We start from the raw sequence: 27,852 nt of genomic DNA, 5'->3' as shown, positions 1-27,852 counted from the left end.
CGCGCGCTTGCTTCCTCAACATGGCAGCCGCTAAGGAAGGTTGTGGTACGAGCGAAGTGGCGGCAGGGAACGGGCGGAGACTTCATCTGGGGATTCCTGAGGCCGTGTTTGTGGTAAGAGGCACGCTGTCCCCCGGCACCGTGGCCCGAGGCCGCGGGCTGCTTCCTACCCCCAGCCCCCGCCCAGGCCTCGACTGTTGGGGGAAGGAGCTGAGCTGAAGGCCCAGGCAGGGAGCGCCCGGCCCGCTGCCCTCCCCGCACTGGGCGGCCCGGGCCCGCCCGGAAGAATCGCGGCCTGAGGAGGCCCTAGAAGGGGAGGGGCGCGGGCCGGCCCACGCCTGATTTCGTCCCCTGCTCCCTGGAAAAGGCGAGGCCCGAGCATGTCGCGGATCAGCCTGGACGCTGCAGCGACAGACAAATGAACATTTAGAACGCAGTTAATAGGCAGGACAGATGGCGCTAGCCGGGAGACATGGGAGAGGAGACTGATGGCAAAGCGGGGTATGGGAGTCGCGTGTGAAGTCTTTTGTGTCTTGCTGTGAAGTTAGGCTTTATCCAGTAGGCAGTGAGCTGTCGTTAGAAGGTGTCTGAGTAAAGCCGCGATGTAATCGTAGTTGGTTTTAGGCCCATCATTCTAACTACTTAGTAGAGAACGAATTGTACGAAGTTGAGAGAGGAGGCAGGGAACGCAGTTTGGAGGCTTCACAGAACAGGGAGACCAACCCCAGTCCAAACAAAGAGAAGGAGGTAGACGCTATCAACTCCATCCTCCTATCGAGCTATTCCAGAAATAGTATTTGAAAACTACTTGAATAATGAGAAAAAACCTGTCACTGGCTTTCCGGGCCACCATCATCTGTCTTTCCTCATTTAGTTGTACTGAGCTACTATTAAATCTTAATGGAATTTTCTCGATCTTTTGGTTTGTTCCTATATTGCCTTACCTATACCTTTTTGCTGTGTCTTACTTACATCCTTCAGAAGACCCATTTCTTTCGTTTAGACCACTCTTTGTATTGTACATTTGTATTTGCTGATTAAATTTTCTAATTATTTTCTTTAGCGATTTTGTGATTCCTCCCTGAGCTGTGCCATCTTATTTCTTTACATTTATCTCTCAACTAAATGTAACAAGAGATACAATTTGTTGAGTGTCAGGCATATCTTAATGATTTTACAAAACTCCAGGAGGTGGTTACTGTCATCAGTCCCATTTTACAGATGATGATACCTGAGGCACAGAGCCGTTGAGTAACTTGCCCCAGGTCACACAAGATGTAAGTGAAGTATCCAGGACTTGAATTTGGGCAATCTGTAGGGTTCCAGAACCTCAGCTTACCACACATGCTCTGCTACTGGGAGGAAAATCGGGTAGTTCTCTTGCATAGTGCCACTTCTCCTAGTCCTAGCACAGTGGACACTCAGGAGCCATCTTAGTATATAAGCTCTTAACTAGGTGTCTAATTGAATTTCCATAGTGCCTTAAATATCATAGTGCTCAGCTGGAGATGGCTTCAGAAATCTAATTCAAGAGGATAAACTTTATCTGAGAGCTTTATAGAGTCTTATCTTGAAATGCCTTTTTTTCCTAAAAATTTGTGGGCTATTTTTTCTAGACCTTAAAAGTCCTACCTACATGATGTAATAAGCAACCTACATTTTACCTAATTATTTTTATACTCCCAAACTAATGGGAGTAACGTGGTATTGCAGAAAGAACATTGGCTTCTAAATAGACCAGAATTTGAATCCTGTCTCTGCTTCCCAATTGCTGCCTAGCCTTGAGCATATTATTTTACCGCTTTAACCCTCAGTTTATTTAACTGAAGTTCAGATGACAATATTCACAGAGTTGTTATGAGAAACAGAAAATTTGCTTTCAGTATTGACCTACTACTACATTTGCTGTTTCTCATAAAAGCTCATCTACTTCCTGATCCTTATTTAATTAACTCTCTTTTCTTCAAGGACCAGCATATGTGGTATATATTAAACAGTTTTTAACACTAGTTTTACTGCTTTTCTTTTGACTAATTATTCCTATTAAAAAAAAGATTGTTCTGTTTGCCTTTATTTCAACCACTTGATATTTAAGGAAGCATTTATGGCTTGCCTTGAGAACCTAATGACTATATTGAGCATGATTTCTATGGCAGAATTTGTAGAATTAAAAATAAGTAGATAAAGTTGATCATTTCAGCACACAACCTGTTGAATCATTTTGTGACTAGGGCACATGAATAGGCAGTGTGTTTGATTGTTGGTAATTTTCATACTTACTACTAGGGCCACATGGGAAATGCATAAAAGAGGCAAGGTCATCCTTCTTTCCCTTTTTTTTTTTGGTGACCGGTAAGCGGATCGATCGCAACCCTTGGTTTGGTGTCGCCTGCACCGCGCTCAGCCAGTGAGCACACTAGCCATCCCTATATAGGATCCGAACCCCGTCAGCCCCTTCTTTCCCTTTCTATAAATAAAAATTAAAAGAGGAAGGTGAAAGAATAAATTAGCTATATGTGCACTTTCTGAAATGGTCTCTAACTTTTTACAACTCCTTTTTTTGGTTAAGAACAAACCTTTAGAGAGAAAGAAACAAAGATTTTTTCTTTTATATTTTAAAAACAAAGCAATCAAAAAATCAGATTAGTGGCATGGATTCTAAAATTGGCGATGTATTATTTTTGATATTAAAGGAAGATGTAGATTCTTTCATGAAACAGCCTGGGAATGAGACTGCAGATACAGTACTAAAAAAGCTGGATGAACAGTACCAGAAGTATAAGTTTATGGAACTCAACCTTGCTCAAAAAAAAAGGAGGTAAGTGTCAAAATTTCTAAGTTAAGTTTTTAATCTTATATGACTTGAACTTTCAAAAAATTGCGATATAATTTACATACAATAAAATGTCCAGATGTTAAATGTTCATTTTGATGGATTTTGACACATTTATACAGTTCTGTAAGCATTGCTCAGATGAGTATATGGCATATTTCCATCACCCAAGGAGGTTCCCTCATGCTCCTTTCTGGTCAACTCCCTCCTCAGTTCCCCAGCAACCACTGTTCTCATTTTTTTCACGCTAAATTAGTTTTGTTTGTTCTTGAACTTCATATAAATGGAATCATATAGTAACTATTGTTTTTGTGTCAGGTTTCTTACACTTAGTATAATGCTTTGAGAGTCATTCATGGTGTGTGTATTGGTAAATTAGTTCCTTTTTAGTGCTGAGTCATGTTCCATTGTATGTGGATGTACCACAATTTTTATCTCTTTTTTATCTCTTTGTCTACTGATGGGATTTGGGTCGTTCCCCCTTTTTGGCTTTAAATCTTTGTGTGGACATATGTTTTTATTTCTCTTGGGTAAATACCTAGGGGTGGAATTGCTGAGTTTTATGATAAGTGTATGTTCAATTTTATGAGAAACTGTCAAAAGTCCCCCAAGGTAGCTGTACCTTGGAGGTACACTCCCACCAGCAATGTGTGAGAGTTCCAGTTGTTCCACATCCTTGCCAACACTTGATATTTCCAGTCTAAAGATGGTTTTGAAAACAGAATGAATATTGAAGACCTTGTTCCAAAGCATCTAGTACCATAACATCTTAGATGTCTAGCTCATCTTTCTCATTTTGCCAGTGAAATGAGGGACCCATGGAAGTTATGACTTTCTGTGATTTCATAACATATAAGTATAGGACAAAGATATCTATGGTACTAACTCTTTGTTTCCCTATATTATTTTAGATAGCTATAAAGTCAGTTTGCTATAATAAATATTTACGGATATCTATTTGCTATGTGCATGTGCCAGCATTCTTCTGTCAGTTAAATACTGGGATGCCAACTAAAAACACTATGAACAGTATGTTCTAATTTTGGAAAAAAATGTATGTATGCACAGAAATGTCTGGAAAAATCCATACTAACGGTCTATTAACAGTGATAATCCCTGGGTGGTGAGAATATGGTGTTTTCCTTATTTTTGCTTGTCTTTATTCTCAGTTTTCTACAATGTACATGTACTGGTTTTGTGATAATAAAAGTTTTTATTTTTTAAAAAAGAATAAAGCCATTGGATTCAAGATTGCCTACAGGGAGGTTATAGATACAGAAGAAAATGGCCCTTGGGACCACTCCCTGGGAGAGAGGAGGAAATTTGTATATCAAAGTTATATCGCTAACTCTAGTACTGTGGTATCATAGGGTACTCACTCCAACCTTACATATGCTTTAGGCCTGAATGTGTGGTGTGTAGGGGCATAGTAAAAATTGCAGTATATACCTGCAGCCCTCCTAATTAGATGCACTTGGGATGCATCAGTGAGCAAAACAGGCAAAATCCCCGGCCTTGGGGAGGTTACAGTCCAGTGGGATCTAGACAGTCTAGACAGTAAACATTTGATTCAATACAGTTAATATTTATTATAAACTTACTATGCGTCAGGCCTTATCCTAGGATACATCAGTAAACAAAACATGAAAATGGGTGTCCTCATGGAGCTAACATTCTAGTGAGATAAATTATATAGTGGGTTAGAAGGTGATAAGTGATATGCAGATAAGAAATAAAGCAGAGTAAGGGGTATGGAGTGTTGGGAGGTAGGAACCACTGAGGGTTGTGAGAAGAGGAGTGGCATGATCTGACCTTTCCCTGTTATCTGAATCACTTGGGTTGCTGGTTGATAATATTCTCAAGAAGGGCAGAAACAAGGAGGTCCGTTAGGAGGCCCTCTCACTAATCTAGGTAAGGTTGATGGTGGCTTGCATCAGGGTGGTAGCAGTGGGTGTGGTGGGAAAGAGTCAGATTCTGAATCTATTTTGAAGTTAGAACAAGCATGAAGGGGAGAGCTATAATCTGAGATGGGGAAGACTGGGTGGAACAGGTTTGGGGAAAATCAGGAGTCGGTTCTGGACACATTTGAGATGCCTTTTGTACATCCGAGTGGACATGTTATGTAGGCAATTAAATATATGAGTCTAAAGTTTGGTAAGATCTGGAGATAAAAATTTGGGAATCATCAGTGTAGAGATGGTATTTAAAGCCAGGGGACTGGATGAGCTCAATCACCAAGAGAGTGTGTGTAGGTGAAGAGAAAGTGATCAAAGATCTGGGCACTGCAACAGTAAGAAGTTAGGGAGAAGAGGGGTAACAGCAAAGTAAGATAAGGACTGAGAATGGACTTGGACTTAATAAAGGGGAAGTCATTGGTGTTCTGGATGGGAACAATGTCAGTCCAGTGTGTGTTAAAAGAGAATGGTAGAATTAGAATAAGGAAAACTTTCTTGAAGAGTTTTACCCATTTTAATGTGGGTTGGTTGTCTTTTTTATTTGTAGGAGTTCTTTATGTATCGGATACTAATCCTTTCAGGTTATAAGTGTAAGAAATTTTTCTTCCTTTTGTAGTCTGTCGTTTTTCTTTCTTTATGATTTCTTTTGATCAGTTGCTCTTAATTTAAATGTTTTCAGTCAAAATTTCCCTTTATAGTTAACACTTTTTGTATATTGTTTAAGAAATCCTGTCCTATATTTCATGTTCAAAAAGACAAACTCCTATGTTTTCTTCTAAAAATTTTAAAATTTGCTTTTCACAGTTAAGTTCTTAATCCAACAGAAATTTATTTTTATGTGTGGTGTGTGGTAGGCTTCCAATTTCTCTTTTAACATGAATACAGTGTGGATATAATATTTGGCTCAGCACCATTTAATTTTAATGTAGTCTGATTCAACAATCTTTTTCCTAATGGTTAGTGCTTTTTGTATTTTGTTTAAGAAATCTTTGCCTATCCTAACTTCATGAAGATATCCTCCCATGTTATCTGCTAAAAGCTTTACTGTTTTATCTTTCACATTTAGATCTACAATCCATGGGTTACTCAGAAGTGTGTTGCTAAATTTCAAAACAATTGTGTGATATTCAAGCATGTTTCTTTGTCATCCATTATAAATTGGTAGATCTACCATCTTGATCATATTGAGGTTTGAAATTTTTTTTTGCAACACTGCTTCATAGGTGTATTGGTCCTTTTTTGTGTTGTAATAACAGAGTACCTGAGACTGGGTAATTTCTAAATAACAGAGGTTTATTTGGCTTACGATTCTGGGACAACTGAATCTCGTGCGGGCCTCAGGCTGCTTCTACTCATGGCAGAAAGCAGCAGGCAGCTGGTGGATACAAGTAGATCCCATGGTAGGAGGAAGCAGGAGAGAGAGATAGGGGAGGTGCCAGGCTCCTTTTAAACAAACAGCTCTCGTGGGAAATAATAGAGCGAGAACTCACTCATGACCTTCCTCCTTGTAGGGTGAGCATTAATCCATTCAGGAGGCATCCGCCCCCATGACCAAACTGCTCCCAACATTGCCAAGTTGGGGATCAGATTTTGACATGAGTTTTGGGGAGACAACACATCCAAACTCTATCAGTAGTTTTGTGTATTGTTCTTCCATTATGAGGCAGACAATATCTAGTTGTCTCTCTAGGATGCTCAATGCCTAGATCCATTAATTTTGAGTTGTAAAGTGATGATACTTGAATTCATTTATTAATAAGCTGGCATACGTCTATAAAAAGATATGTCCCCTCATATACTTTTTGGTAAACGTGGCTGCAGGAAATCAGTTTACCTCTCAGAGTTTCTTCCCTTGCAGGAATCTTAGCCCTGTAGTTCCCATCACCTCAGCACCTCTCTGCTGCCTTCCAACAGAGAAGTTGTGTATTTTCTTTGGCTCTTGGAATGGTTGGAGGTGGGAATACTTGTCTGCTGCCAGCTGCTCCATCTTACCCAAAACAATTTCTGTCTTTTTTTTTTTTTTTTTTTTACTTTTTAGTCTACTTTATGTTTTTGGCAGCTGGCCAGGATGGGGATCCAAACCTTTGACCTTGGTATTATAACACCTCACTTGAACCAACTGAGCAAACAGGCCAGCCCCTTTTTAGTCTATTTTATTAGGCACATGCAATTACAGGGATTATTAAGTCTTCTTGATGAATTTAACCCTATATATAATAATGCTTATTGTCTTAAAGTCTGTTTTATTGGATACTTATAGTTACCCCAACTTTTCTCTCAGCTAATATTTTCTTGGTGTATCTTTTTCTAATCCCTTTACTTTCAACCTATTTATCACATATTTAAGGGTATTCTCCATAAACAATATATGGTCGTTGTTTTTAAATCCAGCCATTTTAGATAAACTAATTTAACTTTTTGGGTATTTCAAAATCACCCTTTCTTTTATTGTTATTTCACCATAATTTGTCTCTGTGTGGATATCTACTTACTTAACTTCGTTGATATATGTCAGTTTCCTGTAGCTATAGATGCTTGTCTAGTTTGCCTTTATCCGTAGAGGATTTTGCTTTTGCCAGGAGCTGTGAGTCAGTACCAACCTTGGGCCATTTGAGCCCAGTTCCAAATTGTTACACTTTTTTCTGTGAACTCCCACACCAAACTGCAAGCCCAGGCTCAGGTCGACAGCTGGTATGGGCACCTGCCCTCACCCCAACCTTTTGCCAGTCTTCACTGTTCAACTCAAATTCTTTTCTCGTTTTTTCCCTTTTTATTTTTCTGGAATTTTCCTCACCCCTATGATGTTAGCTATGCAACAAAACTATTTTTGTGCATAAGCTAGTTGTTTTGCAGCATATAGCTCTATGTAGTTTGGGTGCTAACCTTTTTCTTTACATAAGTTGTAAATCTTTTTTTGCAGCCTGTCATTTAACTCTACTATCAGGCTATATAAAAGTTCTTTAGTATTTCATAATTTATGGGGTACAGAGTTGACTATCAGTATTTGTGTACAGTATGTGATGATCACATCAATATTATTAGCATGTTCATCATTACAAATCATAATTATTCTTTGTGAACTTTACCCAATTGCTGCCTAACCCCCCTCTCCCTCCCCTTCTCACCTTTAGTAACTATAGTCTGTTTTCTCATTCTGAAAGTTCAACGTTTTATCACGGTCTTCTTCCTCCCATCCTCCCTTCCTCCCATCCTCCTTTCCTCCCTTCCTAGCCCCCACCCCTCCTTGCCTCCTTTCCTTCCCTTCCTCCTTTCCTTCCCTTCTCTCCCCTCCCCTCCCTTCCCACTTATGAATGAAGACATGCAGTATATCTCTTTGTGTGCCTGGTTTATTTCGCTTAACATAATTTTCTCAAGCTCTTCCATGTTGCTGCAAATGGCAGAATTCCGTTCTTTTTTATGGCTTAGTAGTATTCCATTTTGTGTGTATATATGTGTGTATATCCAGTTATCCATCGATAGACATTTAGGTTGGTTCCAACTCTTGGCTATTGTAAATAGCACTGCGATAAACATGGTAGTGCAGGTGTCCCTTTGACATGATGATTTCCATTCCTTTGGGTATATACTCAGCAGTGGGCTTGCTGGATCTTATGGTAGTTCTATCTGTAGTTGTTTGAGAAACCTCCATACTGTTTTCCATAATGGCTGTGCTAATTTACAGTCCTACCAACAGTAGAAGAATTCCCTTTTCTCCACATCTTTGCCAGCATTTGTTATTCCCAGTCTTTTTAATAGTGGCCAGTCTAGCTGGGGTGAGATATCTCAGTGTGATTTTGATTGCTCGTAATAACTTCGTATAGCATACATTATACGAAGTTATACTGAGAAACCTCCATACTGTTTTCCATAATGGCTGTGCTAATTTACAGTCCTACCAACAGTAGAAGAATTCCCTTTTCTCCACATCTTTGCCAGCATTTGTTATTCCCAGTCTTTTTAATAGTGGCCAGTCTAGCTGGGGTGAGATATCTCAGTGTGATTTTGATTTGCATTTCCCTGATGATTAGTGATGTTTAACATTTTTTTCATGTACCTGTTGGTCTTTTATCTTTTAATTAGGAATTTTGTGATTATCATTTTTTCATTTTTTTCTATCATATGTTAATTATTTTCCTCTCTCCTGCTGGATTTCCTTTTCGTTTTGGATGTTGACACTTCCAATTCTGCCTTCCATTTCTCTCTTCTCTTTTGCTGTTTTTTGTCATTGTTTTTCAGCAAATAGATGGATATCTATGAATTTTTTTTTTTAATACCAAGTGATTTTGGTTGGTTCTTCTTAGAATGACTTATTTCTTCTTCATATTACCAATATCCTTTCTTTTCTTCTTGAGGTATTTTTAAATACTTACTATATAATCTTATCTTTTGGTATTTGTTAATTTTATTTTATGTGATAAAGGTTGTTGCGTTTATTGTCTTTATTTTATTGTAGTTTAGTTGATCAGATTATTCATTTCTTTTGTCAGCTCATATTTCCTGAGGGCTGTCAGTTACATGTGGAAGTGGGGATGACTTAAGTCCCTCCTGGTAGGTAGGGTGGAGGAATGCTGCTGCTGTTATAGCCGTGGAGTATGCCTTCTCCCCAACTGGGGGTCTCCGCCTCTGGGGGATTCTTTCTTTTCCTCTGCCCTCAGCTTTCTTTACTGTCATCACCTGAGGGAGTGGGAGTGGGGGCTACTGGGGACCAGAACTTATCATTCTCAGCTTCCCAGCTTGGCCCTCTCCCTGTCTCTGGCCAATTCTGCCATTTTTCTACCCTGTGACAGTGATGGGGTAGGTTATGTGATTTGATCAGGACAGCTCGGAAGTAGGAGAAGAATATAGCTGGAACATTCTCCTTCAGCATCATTCTCCTTTTGAAGACTTGGTCTACTTCCCTTCTAAGCTGCTGTCTCCCCTTTCACTCCCCTATCACCTCCCAGGACCTAGAGATCTCCATTGTTCTTATAATAACAAAAACCTACAACTGACCTGAGTGCCCTTTGACAGGAGAGTGGAAAAGAAGGTGTGTTATATTTGTAATGGACTATTACACAACAGTGAAAAGGAATGAACAAATCTTAGGAACTTAATTGAGTTAAAAAAGCAAATCCCAGAAAAAAATGCATTTAGCATGAGACATTTGAATTCAGCTTAGAAACCAGCAACACTAAATAATATATTGTTTAGAGATACACACAAATGTGATGAAACTTTTTTGCAAGTGACCTGTACAGGGATTTGAACTCTTAACCTTGGTGTTATGACACTGCGCTCTAACCAGCTGAGCCAACTAGCCAGCTCTGATGAAACTATTTGAAATAGAAAAAAGGGACTGTAAACTCAAAGTTCAGGGGAGCTGCCATCTTATGGGGTGAATCAGGGTGGGAAAGATTGTATTGCTTGAGCATGCACAGTGACCTTGTAGACCTGGTTCCTAAGTTGGCTGGGGCTGCAGCTGATTGATTCGTTAAATGCCTTATAACATACATTACATGTAATGTTCATACATACAAAAATAAATCTTAAAAATCATTTACATGACCAAAATACTTGATCTGAACATACTTCTTATGTTGCATATGTATCAGATATTTTACAAATGAATACATCTTTTTGGCATTTACCTATTTGAACGTATCATGCAAAAATAAGCAAAACTGAGTGATCTACAGCATCCATGTTGAATTGTAAATAGTTCACAGAACATCAGCCTTCAAATTAAGTAAAAAAAATGATTGCTGAGTGTGTTTCTAGATGATTCACTGGACTTTATTTTCAAATAGTAACATTAATTTTTTTATTAATTTTTTTGTTTTTTAACTTATCAGTATACAGTGTAGTTGATTTTCATGTCCCTTTACCAATTCCTCCTTATCCCCACTCTCTCTCCCCTCCACTCCCCCATCAACATCATATCTGTTCACTTATCTTAACAAGTTCAAGGAATTACTGTGATCTTGTCAGGTCAGTAGCACAGGGTATAATTAAGTTTACCCTGCTAGCCTTCTCCACATACAGTGCAACTTCCTTTATATGATGCAATACGTTCATTTTCATTACCATATTTAAATTTTGTTTATATACTGGTCTCTAGTAATATTTAGTTAAGTTTACCCTGAAAGAGCAAGAACTTTGTTTTTATATTTTTATCTGTTTTGTTACAAATTACATTATGATTTGACAGAGACCCTAGAACTATTTCGTAGATTTCTCCATGCAAAACACATTAAAGCCTTGGGCAGTTTCTAATCAACTGTAAAGAAGAGCTAAACTCCAGTGACAAAAAATGTATCATTGTTTCCTCTCTTTAAGTGACTTTGAGTATTTTCAGTGCATTATTTTTGTCTGTTATATTTTAGTCAGTGAGGTTGATTTTATTTGGGAGTCATTTGCTAGTAGTTTGCTAGTAGCTATAATATAACTTATCTGTTGAGTCTGATCAGTCTCCTCATGCCTATCATTGTTTTTCTAAATTTCCTATGTTTAAGCCAATGATCCATTTATAATTTTAAAAGTAATTGTTACCTAACTTGAAAAGAAAATAGCATTTATCAATATAAACTTTAAGGAAAAAGTACCCAAAGCTTAAAAGAATCACTAAACTATACTCTATCATAATGTGATGTGTTAGGCATTCAGGTGATATTGTGACAAGTGCACACACCAAGATGTCACTGTGTTTTGCCTGGCATTTAGATGACTGTGATAGATGTTTGCATACTGAATGCCCTCACCAGGAGCAACTGTATGCAGCACTGGATAGGGGCTTGGCGGTTTTGAATTTAGAATGTGATATTTGAATGTATGTTATTTTTAAAATTAGTTTTAAAATTAATCTATTTAAAATGCAGTTCTAAGCAAATGCAGAACCCCTGAAGCACCTCTGTAGAATGCGGTCTGCTGTAGAAATGTTGAATAACAAGGGTGTTTGACATATACAACAGGGATTTGTACACTGTAGGCATTCCATAAATATTTGCCATTATATCTCAAATACTTAAATATTTATACCTTAAATGTTTTATGTTTTATTAATATGTTTTATTTTTATAGAAATGTTTTATTAAAAGTTTTATAAATATTTGTCTTAAATACTTATATCTAAAAATATCTTAAATTTTTAATAAATAAAATTTATTAAATAACTCTAAAATACTTTAAGTATTTTATATTTGTAATTAGTTCTCAAGCATATGTCAATAGGTCGGCTGGTTAGCTCAGTTGGTTAGAGCGTGTTGTTGATACACCACAGTCCAGAGTTTGATCCCTGTTACTGGGCAGCTGTCCCCCAAAATAAATTTTTAAAAAAAGAACATGTCAATAGATGTAAAGCTAGTAAGACTGTGTCCTGGTTGGCTGGCCGGTTAGCTCAGTTGGCTAGAGCGCTACCTTGTAACACCAAAGTCAAGGATTCAGATCCCTGTACTGGCCAGCCACCAAAGTAAATAAATAAATAAAAAATGACTATCCTGGTATTTATTCTTGCCAGCAAAATACTAAGTTAACCTTTTTCTTGTTCACAGACTTAAAGGTCAGATTCCTGAAATTAAGCAGACTTTGGAAATTCTCAAATACATGCAGAAGAAAAAAGTAAGAGCATTTTTGTTTGTAAATATGAGTGAACCAGCATAGTTTGGCAGAAACTCATCTTCCTTGATTCTTTGGTCACTGGTATTTGATCTATGCTCTAGGAGCCAGTCTGCCTTCTTGATACACTGATGTTATAGACAGTGTGCTTCTGTAATAAGTGTGGCTTTGTAGCCTTCCCCCAAAAGTCCGGTTTAATCTAGGGCCCATAGACTAAGTGTAGTGGTAAAAGAAGTGAACGCTAGAGTAAGATGGCTGAGCATGGATTACATTACTTACCCGTAGTGTGTGCACAACTTAAATACAATTTGAAATTGTTTTAGGTACAAAAAGCATATGTCTTATATTGAAGTAGCAGTATCTAAGGGTTTTTGTTGGTGGTTGTGGTTTCCCTAAGAATAAGGAGCGAGTCCAAGATTTATATAGCTGGAAAGAATCTTAGAAATTATCTGTTTCAGATTTTCATTTCACACTTGTGGACACGGTTCAGAGAGATTACACTTGACCAGTGCGACTTAGCTAGTTAGTGGCAGAACTAAATTTGAAAGTCTTCTGAGTCTTAATCCACTCATTAAATAAAAGCCGACTGTAAAGATGAAATCTCATAAGTATATTGTATTGAAAAGATTGTATGCGTGTGTGCATATGATTTTTTACTTGACTGGTAGAATAACTACACTTCTAGTACGTGATTATATGTGGCGAACTTTGTAAGAGACTTCAGAAACTTACTGGTTGTACAGGATGCACCAATTAAGTAATAAGAGCCAATTCACGTACTCTGTGCCAAGGTACTGTTTCGTGTGAGAGTGTGTGGGTGTGGTGTGTGTGTGTGAGTGTGTGTGTGAACTCAGTGCTTACCACTGCCTTTGTAGGTGTAGGGGATATTATTGTCATCATTTTACAGATAAGGAGCGTAAGCACAGAGATAGTGAAGCGCCAAATTTACACGGCTAGTAAGTGGCTGAACCAGAGTCCATGCCTAGCCATCTGGCTCTAGCGATCGTTTCTTTTACCACTATACTTAGTCTTCATGGTGACCTTTTTAAAATGTCTTAGGTTCAGCTGTGTGATCTCTCCTTAATAAACTTGATGTCCAACTGGCCTGTTTATGGTACTGTCATTTTTTTTGAAGGAGTCCACTAATTCACTGGAGACCAGATTCTTACTGGCAGATAACCTGTACTGCAAAGCTTCGGTTCCTCCTACTGATAAAGTGTGTCTGTGGTTGGGGGTAAGTAAATGTTATAGCTGCAGCTGACATATTTGTAATCCAGTGTGTTTTCCCTAGCAAAATGGTATTGTTTGAGATATGTAAAGTGTTCATCTCCCTTAGATGTGGAAAGAATAAAGGGCCAGAGTTCAAGTGGTCCATATTAGAAACTGACTGGAATTAGGAGTGTGATGAAGATCATACAAAGTACATGCTGAAGTCTCTCCCAGTCAGTACAAAACTGACCAAACCCTACTTCTCCAGCTAATGCTTTATCTCTCTTAAATAAAATAAAAATTATTGCTGAACTTCAGATAAATGTTTCTTCCCCATAACAGTTTAATAGTTCTAGAAAGATCCCTCTAAATTTAAGGGGGAAAAGATTATTACAAAAACCTTGAGGTTAGAGGCTATTTTTTAACCGTCTATTTCAATTTTAGAGTATTTCATAGACCTTGTCTGTGATTTTCCTGTCTTGCTCAGGCCCTTGATCAGCCAGCCAGCTGTTCACAGGTCTTGGTTCCTCAGGCAAGTTCCCATACAAAGTAGCAAGCCAAGTGAACTGCTCCCAGCTCTCCCAGCTTCCCCCACTGTGAGGATTTTTCCCTTGCTGCTGTCCTGTAGGATCTGAGAGACACTCTAGTGCTATGAAAGATATGCAGATTAGTACATGAAAACTAGTGTGTCTATCCCTTAGTTCATCCTCCTGATTTTTATTAGTTGTAATGTTTTCAGAGTTTGTACAACATTTACATTTTATTCTACAGCCATAATTCCCACACTTGTTTAGTCTTAGTTCTATATTTAAAAGGAAGGATTCAATGTTTATTACTAAGACTTAAAAAATACTTCGAAGTGTAGAAACTATACCTGAATGTCTCGGTGTAGAATGATTTTCTGTATTTATGTTTTTTGGGGTTTTTTTGTAGAAATTCTGTGACCTTTTGATTCACAAATTCAAGTATTTATTTCAGGAAAGATGAGTTCTGTTGTGTATTTGAATGTGACTGTTGTCCCATTTCTTTATTATCTTTTTTGAGAATGATAAATATGCATATGTTGGATCTTCATCTGTTTTCAATATCTGCATGTTCTCTGTTTCCAAATATTTGTTCTTTTTCGTTTTGTGTAATTACCTCTGGCTTCCTCCCCCTGACTTTGGGTTTTCTCTTGTAGTTATTCTGTTTTGTTGCTTCTACTCTGTCTTTCATAACTGTTCTATATATTTGTTTATTTTCTTTGCTGAGCTCTTCTAGCTCTTTTCATCTTTCTTTTGTTTTATACCTCTTACCTGAATGCTTGGATTCTGATTTTTCCTGTAGACTGGCACTTGCCACAGTCTTCCCCATCTCAGTAAATGGCAGAACCTTTTGCCTAGTTGCTCACAACAAAAACCTTTGAGTCATCTTTGATGTTTTTTTATATTTCTCAACCAGTCCTTCAGCAAACCCTATTGGTTCTTTCTTCCAGATATATTGAGGAGCCAGTCACTTGTCACTTCTCTGCTGCTACCACACTGGTCCAGGCCACATTTGTCTCTTGCTAGGGCTCTGGGAATAACATCTGTATTAGTTTGCTAGGGCTGCCATAACAAAGTATCACAAACTGAGTGGCTTAAGTAATAGAAATAGATTGTCTCATGATTCTGGAGGCCAGAAGTCTGGGATCTACCCCAGAATCAGGGTTGGTTCCTTCTGAGGGCTGTGAGGAAAAATCTGTTCCATGCTTCTCCCTTACCTCCTAGTGTTCACTGAGAATTTTTGGCATTTCTTGGTGTGTAGAAGTATTACTCTGGTATATGTTCACCTTTACTCTTTTTATAAGGACACCAGCCATACTGGATTAGAGACCACCCTAAAGACCTCATTTTAACTTACCTTTGTAAAGTTCCTATCTCCAAATAAGGTCACTTTCTGAGGTACTAGTGGTCAGGATCCCAACATATTTTTTGTGATGGAGACAATTCAATCCATAATACCTAATTTTCATGTAAAATTGCATTCACAGGTACCAGGGGTTAAAACTTCAATATATCTTTTTGGGGGACACAGTTCAACCCATAGTAATGTTCTAATTTACTTTCTTCTACCCTTTACTTCCTAAAGCCTTTCCAGTACGGCAGGTACAGTGATCCTTTAAAATCTCAGTTAGGTCACACTGTTATTCCGCCCAAAATCTTCCTGTTGTTTTTCATCTCATTCCAAGGAAAAGACCAAGTTCTTTGAGTGGCTGACGAGTTTCTACACAGCGTGGTACTCTCTGTTACTTCTCTTATGTAATGCCCCACTTCCTTGCATGGCCACACTTGGACTTCTTGGTAGACCTAGACCACGCTGAGAGTGGCCCTGCCTCAGAGCCTTTATTCTGGCTCTTTCCTCTGCCTGAGTTGCCAGAGTAATGCTTTTAAGACATGTCAGATTATGTTACTTCTCTGTTCAGGATTCTAGTGGTTTCCCCTGTCACCAAGGGTAGAATGCAGAGGCTTCCCCTCCATAAGTCAGTCCCTTTCCTTCTCGTTTCCTCCTATTCTTTTGCTCACTCTGCTCTAGCCATAGTGGCCTCCTGAGTGTTCCTGGAACCTGCCAGCGTGGACCCCCTGCCTTTCTACTTCTGTGCTCTTCACACTCAATCCTTCGAGTTCTCTGCTGTAATTGCTAGTTCCCCCCGAGAGACTTGCTCTGACTTGTCTGTTAGCATCCTTTTGTGTCACTCTGTTTATCTCGTACTGTTTTTCTTCAGAGCACTCAGCACTCCCTGATATATTATTGATCGGTGTGTCTACCAGTTGCCTGGCGCATAGTAAATGCTTAATGATTTTTCTTAGATGAATGACATTTTTGTTATTTTATCAGACTTATACACACCAATGTTTAAAAGAACAAATAGGACAGAAAGTCTTAAAATAGAAAGTGGCAGTCTCCTGCTCCATCCTCAGATGCAGCCACTTTTAATCATTTCTATACATCTGTATGTACCTAAATATTGGGGATTTGTTGTTGAGTATGTAAAAAGGGGATTAAATTATACATATTGTTCAGTACCTAACTTTTCACTTAATATCACAGATATCTTTCCTTGTGAATAGATATAGTTTGCCTCCTTGGTTTTATTGGGTTCATAATATTCTGTGGTGGTGCTATGCCATAGTATTCCCAAGTCAAGGAGTATTTAGGTTGTTTTCAAGTTTTTTGTATAGTGAATAATGCTGTAGTGAATATCTTTGCACATATAAACTTGTACATATAGGCATATATACATTTTATTTTTCATTGACACATAATTGTACATATTTATAGGGTACTATGGGATATTTGGGTACACATATACAATGTGTAATGATCAAATCAGGGTAATTAGCATATTCATCACTACAAACACTTGTCATTTCTTTGTGTTGAGAACATTCAAAATTCTCTCTTCTAGCTATTCAAAATTGTACAGTGAATTATTGTTAACTGTAGTCACACTACAGTGCTATGGAACACTAGAACTTATTTCTCCTATCCAGCTGTAATTTTGTATCCATTGACCATCCTCTCCCTATACCAACCTCTCTCCCCTTCCCAGGCTCTAGTAACTACTACTCTACTCTCTACTTCTATGAGATCAACACTTTTAGCTTCCACATGTAACTGAGAATGTGCGGTATTTGTTTTTCTGTGCCTGGCTTCTTTCACTTAACATAATGTCCTCCAGGTTCACCCATGTTACACAAAGGCATATTTTTGTATGCTGCTTCAAAATGGAATTGCATGTTTAACATTTTGGTAGATACCATGAAATTGCTTTCACGAAAAGACTGCACCAATTTATATCTTCTCCAGCAGTATATAAAAATATCCTTTTATTGACAGCCTCACCCACATTTTTAGGTTTTTGCTAGTTTTATAGTTGAAAATGCTATCTTATTATAGTCTTTTGTTTGACAAGATGCTAATTCATATTTTCTCTTCTGTTTGCCTGCCTAATTATGTTCTCGGCTCATTTTTCTGTTGGATTCTCTTTTTTTTTTTTATAGATGTCCAGGTTTTCTTTATATGCTATATATTTATGATACAGAATCTTCTGTTACATATTGCAAATACTTTTTCTGATCTGTAACATGTTTTTGTGTGTGGTACCTTTTATAGAGGTTTTAAAGTTTATCAACATTGTCAGATATTTATAATTTTATATATCTTAATGTACTCCTTTCACCAAATTTGTAAACTTTTTTTCTAATATTTTTATACTTAAAAAATATTTTTAAACTTACTTGTTAAAGATAACATGAAAAGATAAGCAACTCAATAGATTAAGGTGAGTGACTTCCAAAAAGAGGATATCCAATGGCCAGTAAACATATGAAAAGTTGTTCAACTTTATTAGTAAACAGAGAAATGCAAATTAAAAGAACAATGTGATCCCACCGCACATCCATCAGAACAGCAGGGTGATACTAAGTGATGGTAGGACGTGGGACAATGAGAGCACTGATTCACTGTTGCTGGAGATGTAAATGGATACAGTAACAGGGGAAACTGTTTGGCAGTATCTATTAAAGCAGAACAGACGCCATAATAGTTCTATGCCTATCTCAGTCTCTTTGTACATCTTGGTATATATAGCAGAAATGTGTATAAATAGTCACCAAAAGAGAGGTATAAGAATGTTCATATCAGCACTTTTTCGAGTAGCCAAAACATGGAAAGGACTCAAATATTCATTACAGTCGAATGGATGACTAAATTGTGGTATGTCCAAGCAATGGAGTACTACACAGCACAGAGGAGGAATGAACTCCTGCTACATACCACTGTAACAAGGGTGAGTCTCACAAACACAAAGGTGAGTGAAAGAAGCTTTCTTACTTTTCTATTGCTGCATAACGAATTACCACAAATTTAGAGACTTAAAATGACACCCATTTATTACCTCCGAGCTCTAGAGGTCACATGTCCATATGGGCTTGCCTGTGTACTCTGCTCAGGGTCCCACAAGGTCAAAATTAAAGTGTCAACAGGTCTGTACTGGAAGCTCTGGGGGAGAGTCCACTTCCACCCTGTTTACATTGTTGGCAGAATCCAGTTCTGTGTATATGTAGGGCTGAGGTCACTGTTCCCTTGCTGGCTTTTAGCCAGGGGTCATTCCCAACTTCTTGAAGTACCTGCATTCCTTGGATCGGGGCCCTTTTTATCTTCAAAGCCAACAATGGCATGATTAATCCTTCTTACACTTTGAATCTTTTCAACTTGCCCTTCTGCCACCAGCCAGAGTTTTCTGCCACCAGTTCCCTGTTCTAAAGGGCTTTTGTTATTAGATTAGGCCTACCCAGGTAATCTCTGTATATTAAGACCAACACTTAGAAATAACATATCTCATCAGAGTCACAAGTTCCAGAGATTAAGGTAGGACAGTGTGGGCACAGAGAGCCATAATTCTGCCTGCTACAGATATCAATCACAAAAGAGCATATACTTTGTGATTCCATTTATGTAAAGTTTAAATATAGGCAAAACTACACTGTTAGAAGTCAGGATAATGATTACCTTTGGGGTGGGGTTGCTGACGGTAACTGGAAGGGGGCACAAGGAGGTTGCTGGGGTGTTGGTGATGATCTGTTCCTTGATCTGGATATTGGGTTCACGGGTGTGTTAAGTTTGTTAAAATACATCAAGTTATGTGTTTATGATGTGGGTACTTTTCTATATGTGTATAATGTTTAAATATAACAAAAAATCAGAAACCTGCATAAAACAAATTGCAAGTTAACGAATCTGTTATTAGTGAGGGTTCAATCGGAGAAACAGAACCAGTAGTATGTACCTAGCATACGTATAAACTTGTGTACAAAGATGCAAGTTGGTGTGTGCGTATGTGTGTGTAATACCTCATAAATTCATACTGTTACTTCCAATTCAAATTCAGGACAACAGAGTTTTTACTTAACTTGTTCCTCTGTTTTCTTCTTTCTTCTATGCCAAGAGTCCTGGTTCTCCAAAATACCAAGGCTGATAGAATTAGACTGGACAATATTACTCATTTGCTTTATTCCTTATCACACGCAAAGCATTCCTAGAATAACACCACTCAACACTGCTACCACTGACATTTTTCCATATGCTCTTCCTGTCCTTTCCCATTCTTTATAGGGTTGTGCCCGTATTGTTGGAGCACAGAGCCATTATATACTCTGTTCCCTCGCTTGTGTGCACACGTGCGCTCTCTCTCTCTCTCTCGTCCTTCATTTATCCTTGTTCTCCATTGTAAATATGTACATTGCTGAATGTACATTGCTGTCTTTGTGTTGATGTCCCCCCAGTCATTTTGGTCATCTGATACTCATTCTCTAGTAGTTTCTTTAGCATTTATGGGAACAATGTTCTCTCAGTTCTCGCATGTTGCTAATAACTTCTGTGGCCTTTTTACCTAAAAATCAGTTTTGCTGGTTGTAAAATCCTCAACTCATATTTTATTTCCTTGAGCATCTTATACATTGCTTCATCTTCTTTAGTCATGAAGCATTGCTGTCAAAAAGTTTGATGACAAACTCATTTTCTTTTTTTTTATTTTAATTTTTTTGTGTGTGTTAAAATACACATAAAGTTAACCATTTTAAAGTGCGCAATTCAGTGACATTTAGTACATTCACAATGGACCAACTGATTTTCTTTCCTTTATAAATGACTTGTTCTTTATGCCTGGATGCTGAAAGGAATTCTGAGTCAATTTCCCCAGGTATACAGTGTACCCTTTCATTTTGTCTCATTTTGTGCATGCGTGCGTGTATCTGACATTTCAGGAACATTTTGTTGAAATGAACTGTTTAGAATTTTTTCTGATCCCATACTTTGGTTTTCTTCTCTGGAGGTTCCTGTTATATTTATGTTCAGTCTTTGCCTATATTCACTGTTGGTCACTTTGTCTTTAATACATTTCCTCTCATCATTTATTTTTATATTTTTAAGAAATTTCCTCATCTTCTGTACATCTTAAAGGATTATCTGTTGTAATTATTGGCTTCTGCATTCCTTCCAGTTTAGTCATCATTTCTGAAATAAATTTTTCTTTTATTTCTAATTCTTTCCTGAATTCTGTCACCTTATTTCTGAGTTTTCTAATTCTGGTTTATGTTTGTTCTTTCATATCTCTTAGTGTTATTTATCTTGTTTTGAAATACATTATAATTTTCATCTATTTTATGGGCATATCTTTCTGCTTTGCTTATGTTGTGTATAAAGAAGTTACTTTGTTCCTTATTCTTTTTTTATTATTATAACTTTAATTGAATTTGGCTTTGATCCATTTCCATAATTATTTTTATGTAAAATTAATTTTCCTGAACTTTAAGGGAGGAATGATTCTAGAGCTCCTTTTTGGTTGTTCATATAAAGCAGTAAAAACATACAGCTGCTGGGATCCCTGGCTTTGTTTGCACCACTACTCCCTTCACCCCCACATACACTTTTTGTCAGTATTGTTTCTATCCTATTATCTTGCTGTCCCTGTTACTATTTGGAGTCTGTTCCCAGCATGTCCTCCTTATTGTGGGGCCCTATTGTATAAGGAAGTTGTAAGGTTAGTTGAGGTTTATTTGGCTTATGATTCTGGAGCAGCTGCATCTGGCACGGGCCTCAGGCTGCTTCTACTCATGGCAGAAAGCGGCAGGCAGATCACAAGTCAAGAGGAAGCAAGAGAGAGAGGGGGGGGGGAGGTGCCAAAGTCCTTTTAAACAACCAGCTCTTGTGGGAACTAAGAGTGAGAACTTACTCACTACCTGTCTAGCTACACAACCACGCCAGATGTCGGGCTCTTTTACCTGCTGGTAATCCTGCCGACTGGGCCAATTGTCGAGCTAGGGCTGGGTCTGGAGCTCACAGACCCCTCAAGCCCGTTCACAGACTGGGTCACAAACCCTTCACATGCCAGGCTGGGTCACCAGATCCCTTCACACACAGGTCTGTGAGCTAGGTAACTGGCAAACAGGTCCTTGGGAGCTGCAGGTTGGAAAGCATGGCCACTTGTGGAGTGGCGGCCACCTGAGGTATACACCAGCCAAGGTGGTGGCACCGCATGCACACCAGCTACACACACACACACACACACACACACACACACACAGTTTGTTTACTGAACCACCTCCAACTGGGCCCCAGGGGAGAGGGCCTGATTAAATTGTTCTATTTTCCCAACACTACCCCACCCCCACCCCCACCCCAGGGAGGGTATAATCTATTCACGAGAGGTCTTCCCCCATGACCTAAACAGCTCCCAGTACTGCCACATTGGTGATCAGATTTTGACGTAGGCTTTGGGGGGACAACATATCCAAACTCTGTCACACCTTTTGGCTTTTGTGAATAATGCTACTATGAACATTTGTGTACAAGTTTTTGCGTGGGCATACATTTTCAATTTTCTTGAGTATATACCTGTACTGTTTTTTGGGGGGGGTTGGGGGGGCGAGGCGGGTATGGAGATCCAAACCCTTGGCCTTGGTGTTATGAACACCATGCTCTAATCAACTGAGCTAACTGGCCAGCCCCTATCCTGGTTTTTAATGTTGGCGTTTGTGGGGGTTTTTTTTAAAGGAACTTGGGGAGATTCAACAACTGCTGCTGTTGCCACCATCTTCCTAAAATCCCCTGATTTTGCCCATTAATCTTTTTTTAATTTAGAGCCCTAATTAACCTGAAAATTATAAGAAATACTGTGAGGAAGAATGTTAACTCTGATTTTCCCCCAAAGGGGTATCTAATGGTCTCAGCATCATTGAATTTTCAGTCCCTTCTCTCCCTGCAGATTGATTTTCTCAATCTGCCTGGATCCATTTCTGGGTTCTCTTCTGTTACTTTGTTCTATTTGTCTGTTTCTGATCAATATCACAATGACCAGAGGAGCTACTTACAAAAAGGAGTAGGAAGGTTTTCCAGGCCCTGTAACAGCAAGTTCAAAGGCCTCAAACCAGGACCTAGCTTGAAGGGACAGAAAGGCCAGACCAATGTGTCTTCGGTACTGCAACAGAGGATAAGAGTGATAGATGGTGGGGCAAAGGCTCATGTTGTTAGCTGTGGTAAGGAGTTGTGGTTTCGTGCAGGGTTTCAGACAAAAGTGGTGGGAACTGATTTCCTTTTGCTGATTCACTCTCTTTTAGATGGTTGTATGATAACACGTGTGGTTGGATAAACCATTTTCAAATTTGTCTCTTTTTCTTTTGGGGGACAGGATTATTTGTTATGTTTTTTTGTTATTTCTAGTACATTTTTTAGTCTAGTGAGTCACACGAATTTTTTTGTTTCCCAGTGCGTATAAAAGTTATGTTTATACTATATTATGTGCAGTAGTGTTATGTCAAAAGAAAATGTATATATCTTAATTTAAAAAATACTTTATTTGGCGAATCATAATCTTTTTGCTGGTGGAGAGTCTTGCCTTAGTATTGATGGCTGCTGACTGATCAGGGTGGTGGTTGCTGAAGGTTGGTGTGGCTGTTTGTGGTATGGATTGATGCTTCCATTCATGGAAGATTTCTCGGTAGCATGTGATGCCGTTTGATAGCATTTTACCCAAAGTAGAACTTCTTTCAAAGTTGGTATCAGTCCTCTCAAACCTTGCCCCTGCTTTATCAACTTAGTTTACATAATGTTGTAAATCCTGTGTTGTCGTTTCAACAGTGTTCACAGCATCTTCACCAGAAGCAGATTCCATCTCAAGAAACCACTTTCTTTGCTCATTTATGAGAAGCAACTCCTCAGGTGTTAAAGTTTTATCATGAGATTGTAGCAATTCAGTCACATCATCAGGTTCCACTTCTAATTCTAGTTCTCTTGCTATTTCCACCCCATCTGTACTATCTCCACTGAAGTCTTGAACCCCTCAAAGTCATCCATGAGGGCTGAATCAATTGCTTCCAAACTCCTGTGAATGTTGATATTTTGACTTCCTCCCATGAATCACAAATGTTCTTAATGACATCTAGAATGGTGAATCATTTCCACAGGGTTTTCAATTTACTTTGCCCAGATCCATCAGAGGCATCACTATGGCAGCTATAGCCTTACTGATTCTCCCATTTATTTGCTAACTGTGCTAGTGTAAACAATCTGACCTCTTAACTGTAAAGAAGATAACTTTTACTTCTCCAGGGTTGTTAGGATTAAATGATTAATGTATGTATCTATATTCTCTAACCCAGGAGTCAGCAAACTTTCTTTAAAAGGCCAAATAGTATTTTTGGGTTTGCAGACACACTGTGTCTGTTCCAGCTATTCAGTTCTGCCACGGTGGCGGGAGTAAGATTTTATAAGATAGTAAATAACATGTTTGGAGTGAATACATAAATCTGTAATGGTTGAAAAGAATTGTGAGCTTTTTTACTCATGATAAAACCTCTAGGAATAGTAAAAATCCCTGTGGAAAGTCATTGGTACAGTGGCTAGTATGAGGTGATACAGATTCTGGTAGAAACACAAATGTATTATTCCACTTCCATGCAGTAAAAATATACTTGAGCCCAGAAGTGGAGCAACTGGGTTCCAACATAACCTACCTTCCAAAAAAAAGGTAACAGTCTGGATTTGGCCTGAGGACTGTAGTTTGCTACAACCTGCCCTAACCTGTAAAGCACTATGTAAATGTTGAGTAATTGTCATGATTTTCTCTCTTCAGGCTAATGTAATGCTTGAATATGATATAGATGAAGCTCAGGCATTGTTGGAAAAGAATTTATCAACTGCCACAAAGAATCTCGATTCTCTTGAGGAAGACCTTGACTTTCTTCGAGATCAATTTACTACCACAGAAGTCAGTATCCTTTTTTTTAAAAAAAAGGGGGGGGGGCGGGGAGAAAGATGAAAAAAAAATTTTTGATTGTAACTTCTTAGTTGCATTGCAATGGGAAAAATGTTTTTATTCTTAGGCTAATGTGAGGTTGCAGATTTTATAAGACAGTAAATAACGTTTGGAATGAATACCTAAATAAGTTTGCAGATAGAGTGATGAGTTTGAAATGTCAGCAAATTCACATTGGTGAATGAGTACTTTTCTTTCACATATTTTCCCAAGACACTGTTAGAGCTAGTTAAATAGTTTAATCCCACAAGCATTTATTAAGGGGTCTCCTGTGTTCCTGCAACTGCACTGAGCCATACGAGGCATGGAAGTCAATGGGGGAAAAAAAAAAGAGTGGCAAAGTCTTTCTCTGTTAGAACTGCTCTGTAAAACAGCTAAATGATAGTTTCATAGCAAACTATAAATAAATTCACGTATGCCACACCAAGGCAATTTAAAGTTTGGGAAAGACAGATGGGAACTGGAGTTAGTTCAAGGAAGGCTTTGTTTTTATCTAAGAAGATAAAACTTAGGTTGTTTTTAAAGGCAGTGTAGGATTTAGATCAGCAGAGGGAAGAGATGGAGGTGGAATATTCTGGGCAAGGGGAGAACAGGCATTTTGAAACCAAGATCTTTGTTTCTCTTCTCTGACCTGTCTCCTCCTCGTTCCTGTCACACTCACCCAGGACAAAAATCTGAGTCTTCCTTCATAGTTTTCCCTTCTTACTACCAAGAGTGAACCAACGACCAGATTCTCGTCAGATTTCCCTCATAAATCTCTCTGCCTATTGCTGTTACTCTCTTCTAGAACCTGCACTCAGTAGTTTTCTAATCTCCTCCTTCCATCTGTCTTTCACACTATTGCCAGCATGAATTTACTAAGTCACACATCTTATTTTTATTCTTCTGGTTATGTATGATATTTCAGTGGTTCCTTGTTGCATGTAAGGTATGCATACAGGCATTCTGTGAAGTGTCCCCAGCCAAATCTCACCTCATGCCACTAACTGATTCTTGCCCTGGCTCTTCCCCAGTGTACCCTGGGTTCCAGATAACCCCAGTCGTTATTCTCCTCACCCCCCAAATGTACCATACCCTTCACATTTCTAAATTTTGTTCCTGCTACCTGGAGTGATTTTCTCCTTATTTACGTGGGGTACTTCTTTTTATCCTTCATATCTCACCTCAAGCATCAGAACATTCTTGAACATTTTCTAATCTCAGAATGTTTTGTTGTTCTTTCCTTACTTAGCACTTTGCATGTAGTACTTTGTTTTCTTTGCCAATGCATGAGCTCTTTTAGTGTAGGAGCTGTATTGTGTCTCTCTCCTCCAGTGTGTAGCATGTGGGCAAGCATTTAGTGTTTGGGTTTGAGAAGGCAGGCCTGTTTGAGGCCTACTTCAAGGATCATCATCTGACTGGTAATGTGGAGACTTCATCCAGTTGTGAGATGATGAGGGCCTAGGAGGGGTGGTGCTTAAGGAAAGGAAAAGATGTTAAACGTGAGAGAAAAGACAGGATCCAGTGATTTTAAGATAGTTATAGGAACCAAAAGAAAGGAAATCATCTAAGATGAGTCCTACAAGCTTAGAGAAATGTCATTCATTATTGCTAGTGCTGGTAAAGGTAAGGAAGGTGTACAGACATGTGAGGTAGCTAGGGCAGCCAGTCTCTGATATGTACTGACTGTTGTACTAGAGTCTGAGCTCTATGAGGGAAAGGACTTCACTTGTCTTACTCAGCACTTTGTACAGTGCCTAGTCAGAAACACGGTAGACGCTTAATAAACTGAATGAATGCCTCGTTAAACCAAATGGAGGGTAAGAAATAAAATTATTGATAATTGTACTAATTTAAATATTACAAGGCAGGAAATGGGTTGAGCCATCTTTGAGATTTCATGGATGAGGGACCATCTTTAAAATTGTTGAGAGTGTCTAGCACATATTTGTTAAATATATTGCCATAGTTGATGAGCTATGCTAAACAATTGTTGATGTGAGGCCTTGACTTGGTTTTGATAGAATTCCAGTAGTTTCTTAGCAATTGACATAGACAACAGCAGTTGTCACCAGTATTTGTGTATGTGTGATTTCTATGTCTTTGACTCATTGTGTGAGTGAATACTTAGTTATTGCATATGTTATCTTTAGAATTATATTCACATTTTCTTTGACTATTCTTGCAGATATGGCCAGGGTTTATAATTGGGATGTAAAAAGAAGAAACAAAGATGATTCTACCAAGAACAAAGCATAATGCTACCAATTAAACATACAGTTCAGTTTTTCAAACGTGTTACTTTAAATATTCCAACATTTATCCTTAAAGATTGATATAACTTTGAGTAATTTTTTTTAACAGCAAGAATGATTTAAACTTTAAGAAAAGATAAACATGATTTTATTTATGTATAAAAACAAAATTTGTTTCAAATATTTTATGAAATTAGCAATATTTTTTTTTTCACATTTCCCAGCAAAGTTAATGCTGCTTTCATCTTTTTTTTTTTTTTTTCCCCTCTGTCATAAGAAAACTCTTACCTGAAATGCCTAAAAACTGTGAGGTATGCTGTGGAAGCTGAATGCTGGACACTAGCACAATTTACTCTTTATTGGCTGATCTTACTTTCACTTGATGTGGTTAAACCATTTTAGAAATAGGGAAGACAGTTTGAATATTTGTAAACTTGTTTTTCTTTAGTACATGTGGGACTTTATGGTCCTCTGTTGCTGCTGTTTGCTTTCTGTAAATGGGGTTTCATGAATTACTGCTTAACCAATAACTATTATGATATTCTTCACATTTGGGGAAATGGTAATTTGCCTTTCTACATGGTAAGAGGGCTATTGAGACAACGCTTTTTCTAACCCCAAATAATTGCACAGTGTCTTTGCATTGCCAATGTAAGGGAGATCTTGGCCAATATGAAATAATATTACCCATTCAAAACTCTTTACTAAGGTGATTTTGTGTTTCTTAACAGTTCTCCAAGCATCCTGAACAGGAATATTAAGATAAATGTAAATCTGTAATGGTTGAAAGGAATTGTGAGCTTTTTCATTCGTGATAAAACCTCATAGGAATAGTAAAAAAATCCCTGTGGAAAGCCATTGGTATAGTGACTAGTACTGGGTGATACAGATTCTGATAAAAATACAAATGTATTATTCCACCTCCATGTAGTAAAAATATACTTGTACAATGTTTTGTACTTGTATTTCATGTTATTAAACCAGTGATGTTAAAACTGTGTCACAGCACTTTTTTCATGTTACTCTTTTGTCTTAATCCATTTGGGCTGCTATAATAGTATACCATAGACTAGGTGGTTTATAAACAACAGGCATTTATTTCTCACAGTTCTGGAGGCTAGAAGTGCAAGATCAAGGTGCCAGCAGATTTGGTGTCTGGTGAAGGCCTGTTTTCAGATTCATAGACAGTACCCTCACA

At 38.2% G+C, this 27,852-nt stretch overlaps 1 protein-coding gene across 1 annotated transcript; it reads left to right on the top strand.

The window, feature by feature from the left end:
- VBP1 (von Hippel-Lindau binding protein 1) lies at positions 1–27,652 on the top strand. The gene is made up of 6 exons (XM_008591075.1): positions 1–113; positions 2,693–2,817; positions 12,314–12,380; positions 13,513–13,611; positions 24,238–24,376; positions 26,588–27,652. Exons 1-6 carry the CDS (start codon positions 21–23, stop codon positions 26,656–26,658), a joined length of 594 nt encoding a protein of 197 aa, XP_008589297.1. The 5' UTR covers positions 1–20; the 3' UTR covers positions 26,659–27,652.
- The last annotated feature ends 200 nt before the right edge of the window (positions 27,653–27,852 follow it).

The sequence above is a fragment of the Galeopterus variegatus genome, unplaced genomic scaffold (genome assembly GCF_000696425.1).
Source record: "Galeopterus variegatus unplaced genomic scaffold, G_variegatus-3.0.2 Scaffold6608, whole genome shotgun sequence".
Lineage (NCBI taxonomy): Eukaryota > Metazoa > Chordata > Mammalia > Dermoptera > Cynocephalidae > Galeopterus > Galeopterus variegatus.
This window is presented reverse-complemented; position numbering and strand designations above follow the sequence as displayed.

Bases quoted from the DNA above. Each gene is read 5' to 3' on its own strand.
- VBP1 (XM_008591075.1), top strand. From the start codon at position 21: ATGGCAGCCGCTAAGGAAGGTTGTGGTACGAGCGAAGTGGCGGCAGGG. The intron at 12,381-13,512 runs GTAAGAGCATTT...TTTTTTTTGAAG, and splicing joins AATACATGCAGAAGAAAAAA to GAGTCCACTAATTCACTGGA. The intron at 24,377-26,587 runs GTATCCTTTTTT...CTATTCTTGCAG, and splicing joins ATTTACTACCACAGAAGTCA to ATATGGCCAGGGTTTATAAT.